Raw genomic sequence first — 17,074 nt, 5'->3', positions numbered from 1 at the left:
GTCGAGATCCAATGACTGTTAGCAGAATATGAAATCGGTGGGGTCGGGAAGGTAATACGGAACGCCGTGCTAAATCCCAGCGGCCTCGTATCACTAGTAGTCGAGATGACAGGCATCTTATCCGCATGGCTGTAACAGATCGTGCAGCCAAGTCTCGATCCCTGAGTCAACAGATGGGGACGTTTGCAAGACAACAACCATCTGCACGAACAGTTCGACCACGTTTGCAGCAGCGTGGAGTATCAGCTCGGAGACCATGGCTGCGGTTACCCTTGACGCTGCATCACATACAGGAGCGTCTGCGATGGTGTACTCAACGACGAACCTGGATGCACGAATGGCGAAACGTCATTTTTTCGGATGAATCCAGGTTCTGTTTACAGCATCATGATGGTCGCATTCGTATGTGACGACATCGCGGTGAACGCACATTGGAAGTGTGTATTCGTCATCGCCATACTGGCGTATCACCCAGCGTGATGGTATTGGGGTGCCATTGGTTACACGTCTCGGTCACCTGTTGTTCGTATGGACAGCGCTTTGAACAGTGGACGTTACATTTCAGATGTGTTACGACCCGTGGCTCTATCCTTCATTCGATCCCTGCGAATCCCTACATTTCAGCAGGATAATGAACGACCGCATGTTGCAGGTCCTTTACGGGCCTTTCTGGATACAGAAAATGTTCGACTGCTGCCCTGGCCAGCACATTCTCCAGATCCCTCACCAACTGAAAACGTCTGGTCAATGGTGGCTGAGCAACTGGCTAGTCACAATACGCCAGTAACTACTCTTGGAAATCGAACCCGGGCCCTTAGGATTTACAGCCTCTAGCGCTGACCACTCAGCTACCGGGGGCGGACACCTAAGGACATCACACACATCCATGCCCGAGGCAGTATTCGAACCTTCGACCGTAGCGTTCGCGCTGTTCCAGACTGAAGCGCCTAGAACCGTTCGGCCACTCTGGTATAGTGTTGAAGCTGCATGGGCAGCTGTACCTGTACACGCCATCCAAGCTCTGTTTTACTCAATGTCCAGGCGTATCTAGGCCGTTATTACGGCCAGAGTTGGTAGTTCTGGGTACTGATTTCTGAGGATCTATGCTCCCACATTGCGTGAAAATGTAATCATATGTCAGTTCTAGTATAATATATTTGTCCAATGAATACCCGTTTATCATCTGCAATTCTTCTTGGTGTAGCAATTTTAATGGCTAGTAGTGAATGTGTAAGAAATGCGTGCAATCGAATTAAGATTATCCTTCAGGGCAGATACAGTTACAGAAGTTCCTTCGTTAGGAATGTCCTTTCTCGGTTTCGCATGACGCCGTAGAACAAGAAACAAGTTAGATACGCGAAAACATTTAAAAGTACTTGAGGAGTTGGAAAAGTAATTTAAAACTGTACAGAATGCATTCACGAGGATGTGGATACGTCGTCTGATCTCCAGGCCGCCAAATTCCTCGCGTCATACAACCACAGAATTTTTTTGTAGTCTGACCTTCACAACTATGGTGCAGATTTTTGTAACATTTTATGTAATGAGCCACTTGTTCCAGTCCACCTGTCATGTGCAGCCCGCCTATACAAAGAAAAACTCAAAGTACTGAGAGGAATGCTCCACTTTTTAAAGGAATCATTTTGATATTGAAAGGCCAATGCACATTTCACGTCATGATGCGCTTCTGACGCATTTAAGCATTTTGGTCTCTTTAGCTACCAGGACCTTCAGTTAGCAGAAAAAAAAACTGACGTTCCAGCCTGTCTCATTATTTGTTTTCAATGGCCTGAAATTGTTCACGTCAGTTTTCCCCGCTTGTAGTCTTTAGAGTTACCTTGCATGATGAGTAAGCTGAACGATGTGATGAGATGAGGTACTTTTTCGTACTTGAAATGGAAACCACACCTTTCTCACAAGAGAACGCACAGGATCTATTAAAAATTCCACCGGACCAAAGATGGGTCAGCACCCCTCCACCATCTTCCACATTTACAAGTTCTTGACGCGGCTCATCTTTCATTTATTTGAATGCTCTCTGAAAATAATATCCTGAATGCAATTATCACTCCCCTTCGTATCACTGAACTCTTCGTATTCTGTTTCATTTCAACTTCCCCTGCACGAATCACTTACCATTTCATCAAATTCCTCTCTCTTCTACTCCATATTGTACATGTATCATGCACATCCCAAAATTTTACTGCAACAATCCTACTGTCTTCTCATTTACAGTTTTGATATTTCGCTATACCGATAACAACAGTCTACCTTTCAACGCAACTTGTACAGACTTCATACACAAAGAGTGACACCTGTCTTTTCTGTAAGAACCAAGCCACTCGTTTCGATCGTTTCCAACATTAGGGCTTCCTCAACACATCCCATCCTTTCCATTTCTCTCCTCTTTGTGGTCACGGTCCAGCTTCCATACGTGTTGTGCCTGCACAAAGACCAGTTTTTCTTTCCACCAGTGGTCTTCTGCACTTAACAGACCTCTGCTACCCAACTCTTTACACCACCAAATTTCAACATATCCGCATCCAATATAGGCAATTTAGTGCAGTCAAATGTAAAACTGTATCCTCACTACACTATGTGAGCAAAAGTATCCGGACACCTGGCTGAATATGACTTTCAAGTTCGTGGCGTCCTCCATCGCTGGAATCCAATATGGTGTTGGCCCACCCTTAGCCCTTCCACTCTCGCAGGCATATGTTCAATCAGGTGCTGCAAGGTTTCTTATGGAATGGCAGCCCATTCTTCACGGAGAGCTGCACTGAGGGGAGGTATAGATGTCGGTCGGTGAGGCCTGGCACGAAGTCGGCGTTCCAAAATACCCGAAAAGTATTCTATAGATTTCAGGTCAGGAATCTGTGCAGGCCAGTCCATTACAGGGATGTTATTGTTGTGTAACCACTCCGTCCCAGACCGAGCATTGTGAACAGGTGCTCGATTATGTTGATAGATGCAATCGCCATTCCCGAATTGCTCTTGAACAGTGGGAAGCAAGAAGGTGCTTAAAACATCAATGTAGGCCTGTGAACTGATAGTGCCAAGCGAAACAACAAGCGGTGCAAGCCCCCTCCACGAAAAACACGACATACCATAACACCACCGCCTCCGGATTTTACTGTCGGCATTACACACGCTGGCAGATGACGTCCACCGGGCGTTGCCCATACCCACACCCTGTCATCGGATCGCCACATTGTGCACCGTGATTCGTCACTCCACACAACGTTTTCCCACTGTTCAATCGTCCAATGCTTACGCTCCTTACGCCGAGCGAGGCGTCGTTTGGCACTTACCGGCGTGATGTGTGGCTTATGAGTAGCCGCTCGACCATCAAATCCAAGTATTCTCACCTCCCGCCTAACTGTCATAGTACTTGGAATTCCTGTGTGATGGTCTGGATAGATGTCTGCCTATTACACATTACGACCTTCTTCAACTGTCGGTGGTCTCTGTCAGTCAACAGACGAGGTCGGCCTGTACGCTTTCATGCGTGTCCCTTCATGTTTCCACTTCACTATCACATCGGAAACAGTGAACGTAGGGATGCTTAGGAGTGTGGAAATCTTGCGTAAAGACGTATGACACGGGTGACACCCCATGTCCTGACCACGTTCGAGGTCCATGAGTTCCGCGGAGCGCCCCATTCTGCTCTCTCACGATGTCTAGTGACTACGGGTTTTGCTAATACGGAGGACCTGGCCGTAGGTGGCAGCGCAGTGCACCTAATATGAAAAACGTATGTTTTTGGCGGTGTCCAGACACTTTTGATCACAAAGTGGATTTCCATCAGGTTCAGCAAATAATTTTTAATATCATTGTATCTACCATGCGTTCAATTATTAAAAAACTTAATACGGCATGTTTTTAACATATTAAAACTATCTTTGTGTAAAAGTCTTTTGGCAGTAGTAGAAGGTCCATATATGCAGCCACCAGTCGACTTCCTAATTCCCTAGCCTGTAAAGGGCAGGAAGAGAAAGAAAAATGGATATTAATTTAAAAAACGACACGCAAGAATGTGATGGAGAAATTTTCGCCCGGACGACAGCACTCAGTCCCAATTATCATTTATAGTCGAGCAGTATTTTTAGGAACAGAATCTAAAATCACTGAAGCCATTGAAACCGAGGCACTGAAATTTTAGTGAGTGACACATCTACAAATATACACAGGAGTGTGGAGACAGAGGAGATGTAATAGCTGAGAGTTATGATGTTCAGAAATACGAGGGTGGATAGCAGACAGGCGGTCAGCGCGACTTACCTGCGACTGAGAGAGTGTGCTCGATTCGACCAGTATTGTGTCCAAACAGGACACTAATGTCTGAGGTGTAGGCGTTGTGCTACCAGTTCTGACAATCGGAGGTTGGAAGTTACTCGGATCCAATGTCGCCAGAGCTTCCTGCACGCTTACGGAGGCCTCAGTGACTCGCGACGAATTTTGCACTCTCGTGCGCGGCGAAGGCTGCAACCATTTAAAGGAAATATTCATCTCATTGTTAGTGAAACAAAGTAAGATACGAAATCAACATAACAAAGAAAAAGGTGTATGCTCATGAGACTGTGTCGCTTTTATTTTTTATTCGTTAAGCAGAAACTCAAAATAAATTTCGCAGGAGCAAGGGATAATAAAGATAAGTTTAGCTCCACCCAAATTCTTGTGTAAAGTTCCTCTGAAAAAAAGCAGGATGCTCGCACATTCCGCTGCTAGACAGATTACTGAGGGCAGTTATGACACTAAAGATTCTGCACATTTGGTGTTGAAAACTCACCATCGTGTTTGTACGATACTATCAACTGTTTGCAAACACTACTGCGAAAAGCGAAATCCACGCATTGAAATATTAGTAATACGTGAAAGAAATAATATTGAGATACTGTGTAAGTTGTACGCTGTATGTTGTCATATTCCTGGTTTATTCAGTTATGAATAGGTTAATCAAATGAAAGTATACGGTTCCAGAGACCTTTTAAAGTCTCAGACATCTTGGGTCTTGAACAGGTCTCTGGAATCACATAGTTTCATTTGATTAAAGCACCTACGTCTGGGTTTAAAGTAGGATCTCCCGTTTCGTTTGATGCTGAGGTGCTATTTCAATACAGATTGACAGCCTCTGCAAAGCTGTTTGAGTTTAGGGGGATTACGAAGTGGGCCGAGGCGTGCATAGGAATTTGGATTGAGCAGGGAGACGTACTAACCCTTGCAATTGTGCATAGGCGTTGTGCTAGGGTAGTGTAGTGATTAACGCATTTGTCTAGTGAGCAGCAGATCGGAGTTATAATCCTGGTCTTGGTACAAATTTTCATTCGTCGCTTCAATCTGCATACTTACCGGTACATGCATAAAATGAACAGACTACTGTGACCAATAATTTCCCGTATAGCTATCTCCAGTTATATTTGTGTTCTATAGTTGTCTACCGAGTTCAATAAAGAGGTGTCGGCTGTGATCATGGGCGATAGTGTTTTAGTCTGCTCTCTCCTGATTTCTCATTTCTTATGCGAATGTTATTGCTAATGACGATCTGATCAGACGACGTCGTGGCATGTATCGAACATGACATTTAAGAGAAGGAATTAACGGACGTCTTTGAGAGGGCATTGTTGAGTGAGGTGATAATTACTTACACGGAGAGATTCCTAAGGAAATATCTCATTCTCCTAACCTTGCAGAAATCGCAACATAGTGAGCTAGATAATATTCAGGATGAATTCTGCATTGTTCACTGTTTCCTCAACAGTCACAAGAGGTGCACGATTATTATAGAATACGGCATTCCTCGTCTAGATTCTCGTTGTTGGTCCTTGATGTCGCTGTCCAAGAATCTCTGTTAATTTCTGCTGTCCTTGACAAATTCACAACCGTAAATGACCATCAGTTAGGGCTAGGCCGACTATTCCTCATCACTGAACATGACGCCCTGCTAGTTGTTGTTTTCGCCACCGTCAGAAGCAAGTTTCTCTATGATGAGGAGTTATAGGGAGCTTGACACACTCACGTCTGTGCCGGAAAAATAGGTCCTTAGTTGGCGCAATGTGTCCAACATTGGTACTAATACCAACAATGATTGGCCCTTGTGGCCGTGCGGTTCTAGGCGCTTCAGTCTGGAGCCGCGCGACCGCTGCGGTCGCATGATCGAATCCTGCCTCGGGCATGGATGTGTGTGATGTCCTTAGGTTAGTTCGGTTTGTTCGGTTTAAGTATTTCTAAGTTCTAGGGGACTGATGACCTCAGATGTTAAGTCCCATAGTGCTCAGAGCCATTTGAACCATTTTGAACCTACAATGATCGCGGTGTGATACGAAATGGTGCAGCTGCGTCCAGAGTTCCGACTACTGCAGCTCACTTGAACTACTGGAGCCAGAACTGACACATACGTCGTTATGCTTATTCTTTGGAAGACCCATCCAGCGTCCAACAGACCAACAATGCAACCTTGCTTAAGAAGGGACATCCGTGAAACTGACCAAAGATGTTAATTTTCAATTTAATTTTTTTATACATTAATAGAGTTCATGGACTACAGGGATCCAAAATTTCAGTGATGAAATCGCATCCGAAGTGTCTGAAAAATAATGGAATGTGTGACGCAACCTTACTGACACACCCACTTTTAAAGCAACAGTTCAATACTACTTCGGTGAACAAAAATTCCGCGGATCGCTTTCAAGCAAACTTGCATGGTATACATTTAGAAGGCTGTGACATATACTTTTTGGTTTTATGGAACTTCTGTGACTCTGTTCCCTATGTTAGATACAATAACAAACCAGATCCTTCTTTTTTATGAAGAAGCAGTTCTTGTTTTGCCTTGCGCTATTGATGATGATATGCGCAAGAGTTCGATTATTTCATCGTTCGATAATGCCACGGCGACAAAGAGTGTATAAAAAACTGCAGTATGGGCTACATGTTTCCACATGGTGTCAGCAGATGAACATCCAATTTGTCATCTGCACCACATCAGCTAGTATCAATATCTATATGCTCAGAGCGAAAACAACACCTATATTCATAAGGAAAGGTTTGCAGATCTTATCCTAGATATTGCTAGTCCTACTTAGATCCTGAACTTATAAAAATCTGGCAAAAATGTGGCATGGCAAAACCCAGGATTCACACGTGTCTCCAAACTCACTCATATGGAAACGATGCCCTAAATCCAAAATTTCATCTGCTACAGTTGTCAGAACTGCGACTTAGGTCGCATTTCTAGTATTTTGTGATAGGAACGTAGGGAGCATGAAGGTATTCGAGCGAATGGGCTTGGATATAGAATATATTCACTCAAGACACATTGAGAATAATAGTACCTCTCTGCAGCTGAAACATCAGTTAAAGACCTGGTAAAGGAAAGAAGGCAGGAAACAAGCCTTGAAGGGAAAGCCGACCCTGAGTACAAATCTTGGGCCTTCTGATGATGTGGCATAAGGAAAAACATTAGATTGAAAATAATGTTTTGTGAAGTGGCTCTGAGCACTATGGGACTTAACATCTGCGGTCATCAGTCCCCTAGAACTTAGAACTACTTAAACCTAACTAACCTAAGGACATCACACACATCCATGCCCGAGGCAGGATTCGAACCTGCGACCGTAGCAGTCGCGCGGTTCCGGACTGCGCGCCTAGAACCGCTAGACCACCGCGGCCGGCTTTTGTGAAGTTTATGTACCCTTTTCTCGAAGGCTATATTTATCAAATATTGTACACTTATATCTATAAAAGCAATAAACATTATGTGAAACGTAAATTTTGAAATTTTGAATGTAAGCTGAGATATGGGAAAAAGTACTTGGAATTTTGCATGGATTGTATATTATACTTACAGTACTATAATGAAAAATTATTAAAATTAACCTATTCTGTGCACTCAAAAAACCTCTAGAGAAGTTTTCTGCGTGCAAAGAGATCAAGTAGACAAGATTTTTTTAAAAAAATATCATAAATTATTTATGAGAAAAGATGTATAAAACTGATGGAAAAAATCGCAACAACAACAAGAAGTTGTGCGACATAATAGAATTTTTTTGTTTATTTATAGACGCAATCACAGGAAAATTAAAGAGACCTTTGGAAGAAAGAGAACCACTTGCATGAATATCAAGAGCTCAGATAGGAACCCAGTTCTAAACAAATAAGGGCAAGTAGAAAGGTGGAAGCAGTATATAGAGGGACTGTACAAGGGCGATGATCTTGAGGACAATATTATGGGAATGGAAGAGCATGTAGATGAAGATGAAATGGGAGATATGATACTACGTGAAGAGTTTGACAGAGCACTGAAAACCTAATTTGAAACAAGGCTCTGGGAGTAGACAACATTCCATTAGAGCTACTGATAGTCTTGGGTGAACCAGCCCTGACAAAATTACCATTTGGGGCGGCGGGTGGAATAATTGTTATTAAATGTTTTGTATTTATGCTGTTGTTTGCCGTTCTCAACACTGGCTCTCTAACTACAATATTGGCAACCAGAAAGTGATTAGCAAAACGTGAAGGGTGTAATTAGAATTCCTAGTGCACACTTCATCTGAGAAATACATTTATGGCTACAGCTTATAGCTCTGAGGAATTAGGAGATTGTCTGGGATTCATAATCAAAGACCATTCTCTCTAAAATGTTCACTATATTCTGAAAGTCACAGACAAAAAAGAATCCACACAATCCAACTACCAGAGCAGTTCAGAGTCTAATGCCCTGATGCAACTATAACTGTTCAAATTAAGTGTTTATGTGAATGCTCGCCACAATTTGATGATAATGTTCATTAAACGCCACGCTAAATAATGGTAGAATGTCTGTCCCGCGGCGGCATGTGAAAATACGACATACGCAAACTGAAGATAGATCATTAAAGTCATCCCAAAATTAACATTTCACTCGAAAACGATTTCATGGTTACGCATATCCCGAGTAACTTATTACGGCATCCGAGGCTGTTTATAGCAATGATACCGACGCGACGCGACTCCTGGCACAGGTGGTGCGCTAATCAGCGTCTGGAGAGAACTGGAGCCCTCCTTTTCTCGGGCAGAGTTCTTACATATAAAGCCGCGGTGCGGACGGCTAAGGGAACGCCAAATCAAATCCGCTCTGCCGACTAGCCGCTGGGCTAGTAATGCACCACATTAAGTTATCGAATAAATCATTGCTTCCTTTGCTGATGGCCGATGAAGCTCTCAATTTAAATGTGCAATCAGCACACAGGTAAGTATCATCGTAAAAGTCTGACATGGCTAAATCAAATATTTTGGGCGAGAGAATTAATTTAGTTCACTACACGCAGTAGACGAGCTCTGAACTTGGCCTTTGGAGATACGCTATCGCTATAGTTTTATAGTTATTCAGTTGAAACTTCTCACATCTTTATGATTATAGCGGATCTCCCTTCTACTTAAATTTAAACATCCTAGATTTATTTATTCGCCTACTTAATCTATCTTGCTTCCTTAATTTTTAAGACAAAAACTGGAAAATCACGAATTTCAACTAAAATTCTAATTGGTGAGATCCAGAATACTGTTTCTACTAAATTATTATGAAAACGGAATCTAAATATAAATTTTTAAGTTTCTATCTCTTTTCTGTTGTGCCAATGATTTTTACAGAAAAACATCAAAATTTCGAAAATGGTTAAAGTTATTGAACTGATATTCAACACATATTGATTTAGTATTACTCCTGACATGCTAGAAACGTTTCAGGTTATTTACTTGATTTTTAAAGTATTGTGCAACATTTATGACGTCAAAGCTAGTTACAGCGGACTACGCTGGCACACAATGGAAAGACTGATGTGAATTTCATAAGGTGTGAGTGTGCTGCTTCCCTACATCACCCTCTACTTAATTTTTTAAAATGTAAATGGAGAAAAAAAATTAATTGCAAAAAGGGAAGCAAGAGTACAGCTTAACTCCCTATGAAAATTAAAATTGAAATGTAAACATATAGAAATATTAAAAGAAAACTTATTACCTACTTCAATTATTTAAATTGCTGGCATGTTCACTGCCTCTCAAGAAACATTATCACTCAACATTTAAGCAAAATCAATGAAACACTTTGGCATACATATTGCCTTAGACAGACAAACACATAAAATATGTAAAATTATGAAAATCTTAAATCCATTAAATACATTTTTACATACACAAATTCAAAGAAAATAACACAGTTATTCATGATACATAAACAGATAATCATATCTTAGCAGTCCTTTCTAAACCTGAAAGAAAATTTCACAAATCATGACAATTTCATTTTTACACACGTGGTTGTAGCCGCTTTGGCTGGCGTTCTACACTTCCATTCACAAGGGTAGAGGAGGGGAAGTTGCTATGGTGTGCGTCCTTCACATTCACTCTAAATTACATGGGGAAAGGGGAGGGGTCACTGTGAGTTGTGTCCAAGTCACTCCACGCTTTCACGCAGCTACCAGGCTGCCATTATCGGGTTTGTCCTGTAGAACAAACAAAAAGAGTGCCTCAGACTCTGTTCACTTAATATCTAAGGGTGGGTCACAATGAAATGGAGATACACTCCTGGAAATGGAAAAAAGAACACATTGACACCGGTGTGTCAGACCCACCATACTTGCTCCGGACACTGCGAGAGGGCTGTACAAGCAATGATCACACGCACGGCACAGCGGACACACCAGGAACCGCGGTGTTGCCCGTCGAATGGCGCTAGCTGCGCAGCATTTGTGCACCGCCGCCGTCAGTGTCAGCCAGTTTGCCGTGGCATACGGAGCTCCATCGCAGTCTTTAACACTGGTAGCATGCCGCGACAGCGTGGACGTGAACCGTATGTGCAGTTGACGGACTTTGAGCAAGGGCATATAGTGGGCATACGGGAGGCCGGGTGGACGTACCGCCGAATTGCTCAACACGTGGGGCGTGAGGTCTCCACAGTACATCGATGTTGTCGCCAGTGGTCGGCGGAAGGTGCACGTGCCCGTCGACCTGGGACCGGACCGCAGTGACGCACGGATGCACGCCAAGACCGTAAGATCCTACGCAGTGCCGTAGGGGACCGCACCGCCACTTCCCAGCAAATTAGGGACACTGTTGCTCCTGGGGTATCGGCGAGGACCATTCGCAACCGTCTCCATGAAGCTGGGCTACGGTCCCGCACACCGTTAGGCCGTCATCCGCTCACGCCCCAACATCGTGCAGCCTGCCTCCAGTGGTGTCGCGACAGGCGTGAATGGAGGGCGAATGGAGACGTGTCGTCTTCAGCGATGAGAGTCGCTTCTGCCTTGGTGCCAATGATGGTCGTATGAGTGTTTGGCGCCATGCAGGTGAGCGCCACAATCAGGACTGCATACGACCGAGGCACACAGGGCCAACACCCGGCATCATGGTGTGGGGAGCGATCTCCTACACTGGCCGTACACCACTGGTGATCGTCGAGGGGACACTGAATAGTGCACGGTACATCCAAACCGTCATCGAACCCATCGTTCTACCATTCCTAGACCGGCAAGGGAACTTGCTGTTCCAACAGGACAATGCACGTCCGCATGTATCCCGTGCCACCCAACGTGCTCTAGAAGGTGTACGTTAACTACCCTGGCCAGCAAGATCTCCGGATCTGTCCCCCATTGAGCATGTTTGGGACTGGATGAAGCGTCGTCTCACGCGGTCTGCACGCCCAGCACGAACGCTGGTCCAACTGAGGCGCGAGGTGGAAATGGCATGGCAAGCCGTTCCACAGGACTACATCCAGCATCTCTACGATCGTCTCCATGAGAGAATAGCAGCCTGCATTGCTGCGAAAGGTGGATATACACTGTACTAGTGCCGACATTGTGCATGCTCTGTTGCCTGTGTCTATGTGCCTGTGGTTCTGTCAGTGTGATCATGTGATGTATCTGACCCCAGGAATGTGTCAATAAAGTTTCCCCTTCCTGGGACAATGAATTCACGGTGTTCTTATTTCAATTTCCAGGAGTGTATATACGTTTTATCTTTCAATATGTTACTGGAACAAAGTTAACAGAACTTTTTCAATTTTACTCTCGCAGTTACTTAACTGTCATAAAATCGATAAACAAATGGCTCAAAACGCCGTTAGTTATGTACTAGAGAAAATTTATGCTCAAGGCATACAATCATAAATACTATTTAATTTCAATTTATTATTTCTGGGCCGGAACACTGAACCAATGCTCGGTACATTCCTGATACATTTGTATTTTATTTACTTAGCTGACTCATCTTCGATTACCTTATTCTTAGAGATAGTATGAGTATATTTGATTAGTAGTTGACTTCTCAGCTTCTTTGTAGATGTGAGTAGCTTGTGGTAATAGTACAGTTCTGAGTGTTCAAAACACATTACGTTTAGTTGACTACTAAATCCACTTATTGGTCCTCTGCTGCTGTGTCAGTTCCACATCTGCAATCATGTACTTACTCACTTTGCTAGTGTATGAACTTCAGTAATACTCACTCAATTAAAATTTAAAGCATAGGATAGCACATTTATTTCATATCTATAGTGTATTGCAGCTGATCAGTTTACTCACGTGGCAATCCATTTCCACTCGATCGGACGCTGAAACCACAGGTAGTCTCTCTCGACCTACCACTAAAGTGCATTAAGTAATTATGGACGAGCGTAATGCTAAATTCCTTAAACCTATAGGACACCATGAGCTGCTCTGTCTCATCTAACATAAGGGTACTTATGGTCGCATTCACGCCTCCAACTCATAACCTTAATACATGTAGGTGTGTCACCGCACACCCAACACCAAAATAATGGCCAGCTCCAACCTTATAAATATTTCAGGGACGTGTCCTTCACGTCTCAACCACAAACACTGTTCAGTTCTATTACACTGCCATTCCTTGCTACACAAGGTTAGTTCATTCTTACAACTTATCTTCATATTTTTCATAACACTAAGCAATCTCTTTTACTATTAATTAGTTAGTTCTAATGCATACACTAAGTCTCATTGGCACTTCAGATACTGCTTATAAATGAACTTGTATATCTTTTTTAAATCTTATTGTGGGACCATTTCCAACAAAACAACACTTTGTACTTACAATATTACCAGGGTTCTATACATACTTGTTACTCAAATACATTTGTATTTTAATTACGTCATACTTCTCTATTGTTTATGTCACTGTTAGGTTTGTCACATTGTCATATTTTCTTCACTAATCGGTGGATAGAATGGTTACAGAACTCATGGCTTGATAGCCATGACGGAAAATTTTTGTATTGCAAAGAAGGAGTCGAAACTTTGGTGGATAGGAAAGATGAAGAATGAGTGAGACCTGAAATGGAAAGAAGATCTCACACAGCTGGGACTGCACAGCTGCCACACTGTGTAGAGGTTACAGAATAACCTCCTCCCTACAGAATTCATTAGTTTATTATTGGCTTGATAACCATAACGGAAAATTTTAGTTTTTGAGAGTAAGAGCAGAAATTTTGATGGATAGAAAAGATGAAGAGGGAGTGAGATCTGAAATGTGAAAGAAGATCTCACACAGCTGGGACTGCACAGCTGCCACACTGTGTAGAGGTTACAGAACAACCTCCTCCCTACAGAATTCATTCACTACCTATGAACTTCTTTAGGTCGATTACGTTCCTGAGACCTAATAGCTTTTTACTCTTGGGGTACTCTAGCCTATATGCATTGGCATGTGGTTTTCCTATAATCCTGAAAGGTCCTTGGTATACGAACATGAATTTCTTTGTTTCTGCATTTATTTTCTTTGATTTTTCCTTGGTTTTGACAAGGGCTAACTGAGCTATTTCAAAACTATTGGGTACAGCTTTTGCGTCATGATGCTTCTTTCTTTCCAATGCTCTTAGCTGACTTTTACTAAGATTAACACTTTCGTCAAAATATCTCCTATTTTTCTGAACTCGTATAGGCAGCTCCCAAGTTTCATCATTAGTTACTGCATGTTTATCAATAAAAGGTACCGTAATTACTCCGGTTATCGGCAAGACCATTTTTAACTGGCTTCTTTCAAAGTCAACAACACTCTGATATTTTGACAAGAAATCTATGCCAATTAAAACCTCAATACTGAGATTATTTACAATTAAGCATGGATGATCAATTAAATTACCATTAATATCAAAGGGCAGCAAAGCTTCTTGCTTTACCGTTTTTGACACCTTGCCAGTAGCACCAATTATTCTTAGTCCTGATAGCCTCATTACTGTAAGCTTGTCTTTACCAGGTAATGCATCAAAGAAGGACTGAGATATCGCACTCACCTCACTTCCACTCTCTAAGAGACAACGTACATTGATACCCAATAGATTCACTATTATTATAGGGTGGCTTATTCTCGTTTGTACAGGTGGTTCCTCAAACTCATCCAATAGTTCCTTTTGGATTTGTCTCCAACTAAAGTGATCGACGTCTGTCTTCATTACATTTAGGTCAAAGTGTGTAGGGGTTTCCTGAATTACATTTTCAGCTGCCTTTTTCAGTCGGTCTATTAATTTCAAATCGAAACACCGCACGACTTCATTACATTTAGTTTGCTGAACATGACCCAAATTACTGTAGTCTGAGCTATTCTGCGCCTCCAGACCGGGAATAACACTAGTTACAGCTAAACCACTTTCACTGTTATCGTCGGGTTCCTTCTCAAGTGACAACTGGTCACAGCTACCGGGTTCATCGACCCCCAACAGGCTATCCTCTACATTCTCACTTACCTCCTGTCCTAAATATATTAGTACAGTATCAACATCCTGCACAGGCACTTTAGATAAGAGCACATCATCCTCATCGTAAATATAAGCATGAATTTCTTCTGCTTCTTCACCTGACAATTCAGTATTTTGTAGCTCTTCCCTACCGTTACACTGCTGCACCTTCTCTTTCTCTTCCCACTTAGAAAGCGTCTCTAACACGGTATCTATCAAATACCGTTTGTGATCTAATATTTCTGCTGTATCCTTAGATGCTACCGACCCCTCATCCACATGTTCAGTCTGAGTATTCTGATCTGTCCTACCAATTACTGTAACTACTGGCTTAGGAAAAGTAACCACCTGGTGAGCGCCAGTGTCCTCATAGACGGGAACTAGTTTTCCTGCCTCGGCCTACTAATGTTTCCTTTATTTCCATTATAGTTAACTGGCACAGCATTGCTTTCTGCACTGTTGTTTAACTGCATAATTTTGTTTGGAACAAAATTACTATCATTTGGATGCCATTGTTGGTTCTGATAATTATTTCTCCAATTCCTACCTCTCTTAGGATGGCGAACACCTACTGTTTTGATGTTTACATTGCCATTCTGCTCGTTCTTAAAATTACTACTAGTGTTATTACCATTTCTGTTATTACATGCTTGTTCCTCATTGGCAGCAACACGTTCCAAATACTCAATGAAACGATCAAGATTGTCTCTAGGGGCAGATATAATTCTAGTTTGCCAGTACCGTGGCAATTTGGCTTCAAGACCTAGTACGAGGGCCGTTCAGAAAGTAACCTCCGGTTGATTTAAAAAAATACACCAAGTTAAATAAAAATATTTTGATATATACATCTTACAACTACATCTTTGCACTATTTTTCTACATAGTCTCCATAGCGATTGAGGCACTTATCGTATCTCTTCACAAGCTTTGAAATTCCTTCTGCATAAAAATCACCCGCTTGTGCCTGGAGCCAGCCTGTGCCCGCATCTTTGAGCTCTTCGTCGTCATCAAACCGCTGTGACCCGAGCCATTTCTTCAAATGCATGAAGAGGTGATAATCACTTGGCGCCAGGTCTGGGCTGTAAGGTGGATGGTTGATAACGTCCCACTTGAAGGACTCAAGAAGGGCCGTTGTTCTGCGAGCAGAGTGAGGACGGGCGTTATCGTGCAAAAAAACGATACCGGAAGTCAGCATACCACGGCGTTTGTTCTGTATAGCCCGTCGTAACTTTTTTATTGTTTCACAGTACATGTCATGATTAATGGTCGTACCACGTTCCATGAATTCAACCAACAACACCCCTTTGGCATCCCAAAACACCGTTGCCATCAGTTTTCCGGCAGAAAAATCTTGCGAGGCTTTTCTTGGTTTGGTAGGCGAATTTGAATGTGCCCACATCTTTGATTGTTCTTTTGTCTCAGGGTTCACGTACTTAATCCAGGTTTCGTCACCGGTCACGATTCTGTTTAACAATGATTCTCCTTCGTCCTCATAACGTGACAGAAAGTCTAATGCAGAGGCCATTCTTTGAGTTTTGTGGTGGTTGGTAAGAATTTTGGGCACCCATCGTGCACAGAACTTACGGTAACCCAATCTTGCTGTCACTATCTCGTACAAGAGAGTCTTAGAAATCTGTGGAAAACCAATAGACAACTCCGACATTGAGAAACGTCGATTTTCACGAACTTTTGCATCAACTGTCTGAACGAGTTCGTCAGTTACCAATGATGGTCTACCACTCCTCTCTTCATCATGAACGTTTTCTCGTCCACTTTTAAATAAACGTACCCATTCACGGACAACTCCTTCACTCATAACTCTTGGTCCGTACACGGCACAAAGCTCACGATGAATAGCTGCTGCAGAATATCCTTTGGCTGTAAAAAACCTTATGACAGCACGCACTTCACATTTGGCGGGGTTTTCTATTGCAGCACAAATTTCAAACTGCCACAAAAACTAAACTAGCGCAGGTACGACGTTCACTCGACCACGGCTTGATGCCGACTGACCTGTTGAGTGCGTGAACGCACAGATGGCGTCGCTACTCCCCCCACAACCCGCACTGTGACCAATCGGAGGTTACTTTCTGAACCGCCCTCGTATTATCATTTCAGGTTTTAGCTTTTCGGCCAAATGTGACAAACGTGAGATCCATGACCTAGCAAACTCTTTAATAGATTCCTTGCCTGCATTGAAGCGTTTTCCACTCAAAAATTCTCTCAACACTTCATTTTGCTTATTACTAGACCAATACTCATTAATGAAAGCTGTTTTAAATTCCGCTAATGTTTTACACTTCAATATAACATCAGCTGACCAAGACATGGCGTCACCTGCTATATGGCTTCTAA

General features: G+C 42.7%; 1 protein-coding gene across 1 annotated transcript in view; it reads right to left on the bottom strand.

Annotated features, from left to right (window-relative positions):
- LOC124594500 overlaps positions 1-17,074 on the bottom strand; it is a 167,396-nt gene that overhangs the window by 37,683 nt on the left and 112,639 nt on the right. Inside the window, exon 6 of the mRNA XM_047132874.1 lies at positions 4,282-4,482. Within this exon, the coding sequence (XP_046988830.1) occupies positions 4,282-4,482 (201 nt within the window). The remainder of the gene's footprint in view (positions 1-4,281; positions 4,483-17,074) is intronic.

This window comes from Schistocerca americana, chromosome 2 (genome assembly GCF_021461395.2).
Source record: "Schistocerca americana isolate TAMUIC-IGC-003095 chromosome 2, iqSchAmer2.1, whole genome shotgun sequence".
Taxonomy (NCBI): domain Eukaryota; kingdom Metazoa; phylum Arthropoda; class Insecta; order Orthoptera; family Acrididae; genus Schistocerca; species Schistocerca americana.
Note: the sequence above shows the minus strand (reverse complement) of the source record. Positions and strands in the feature narration are given on the sequence as shown.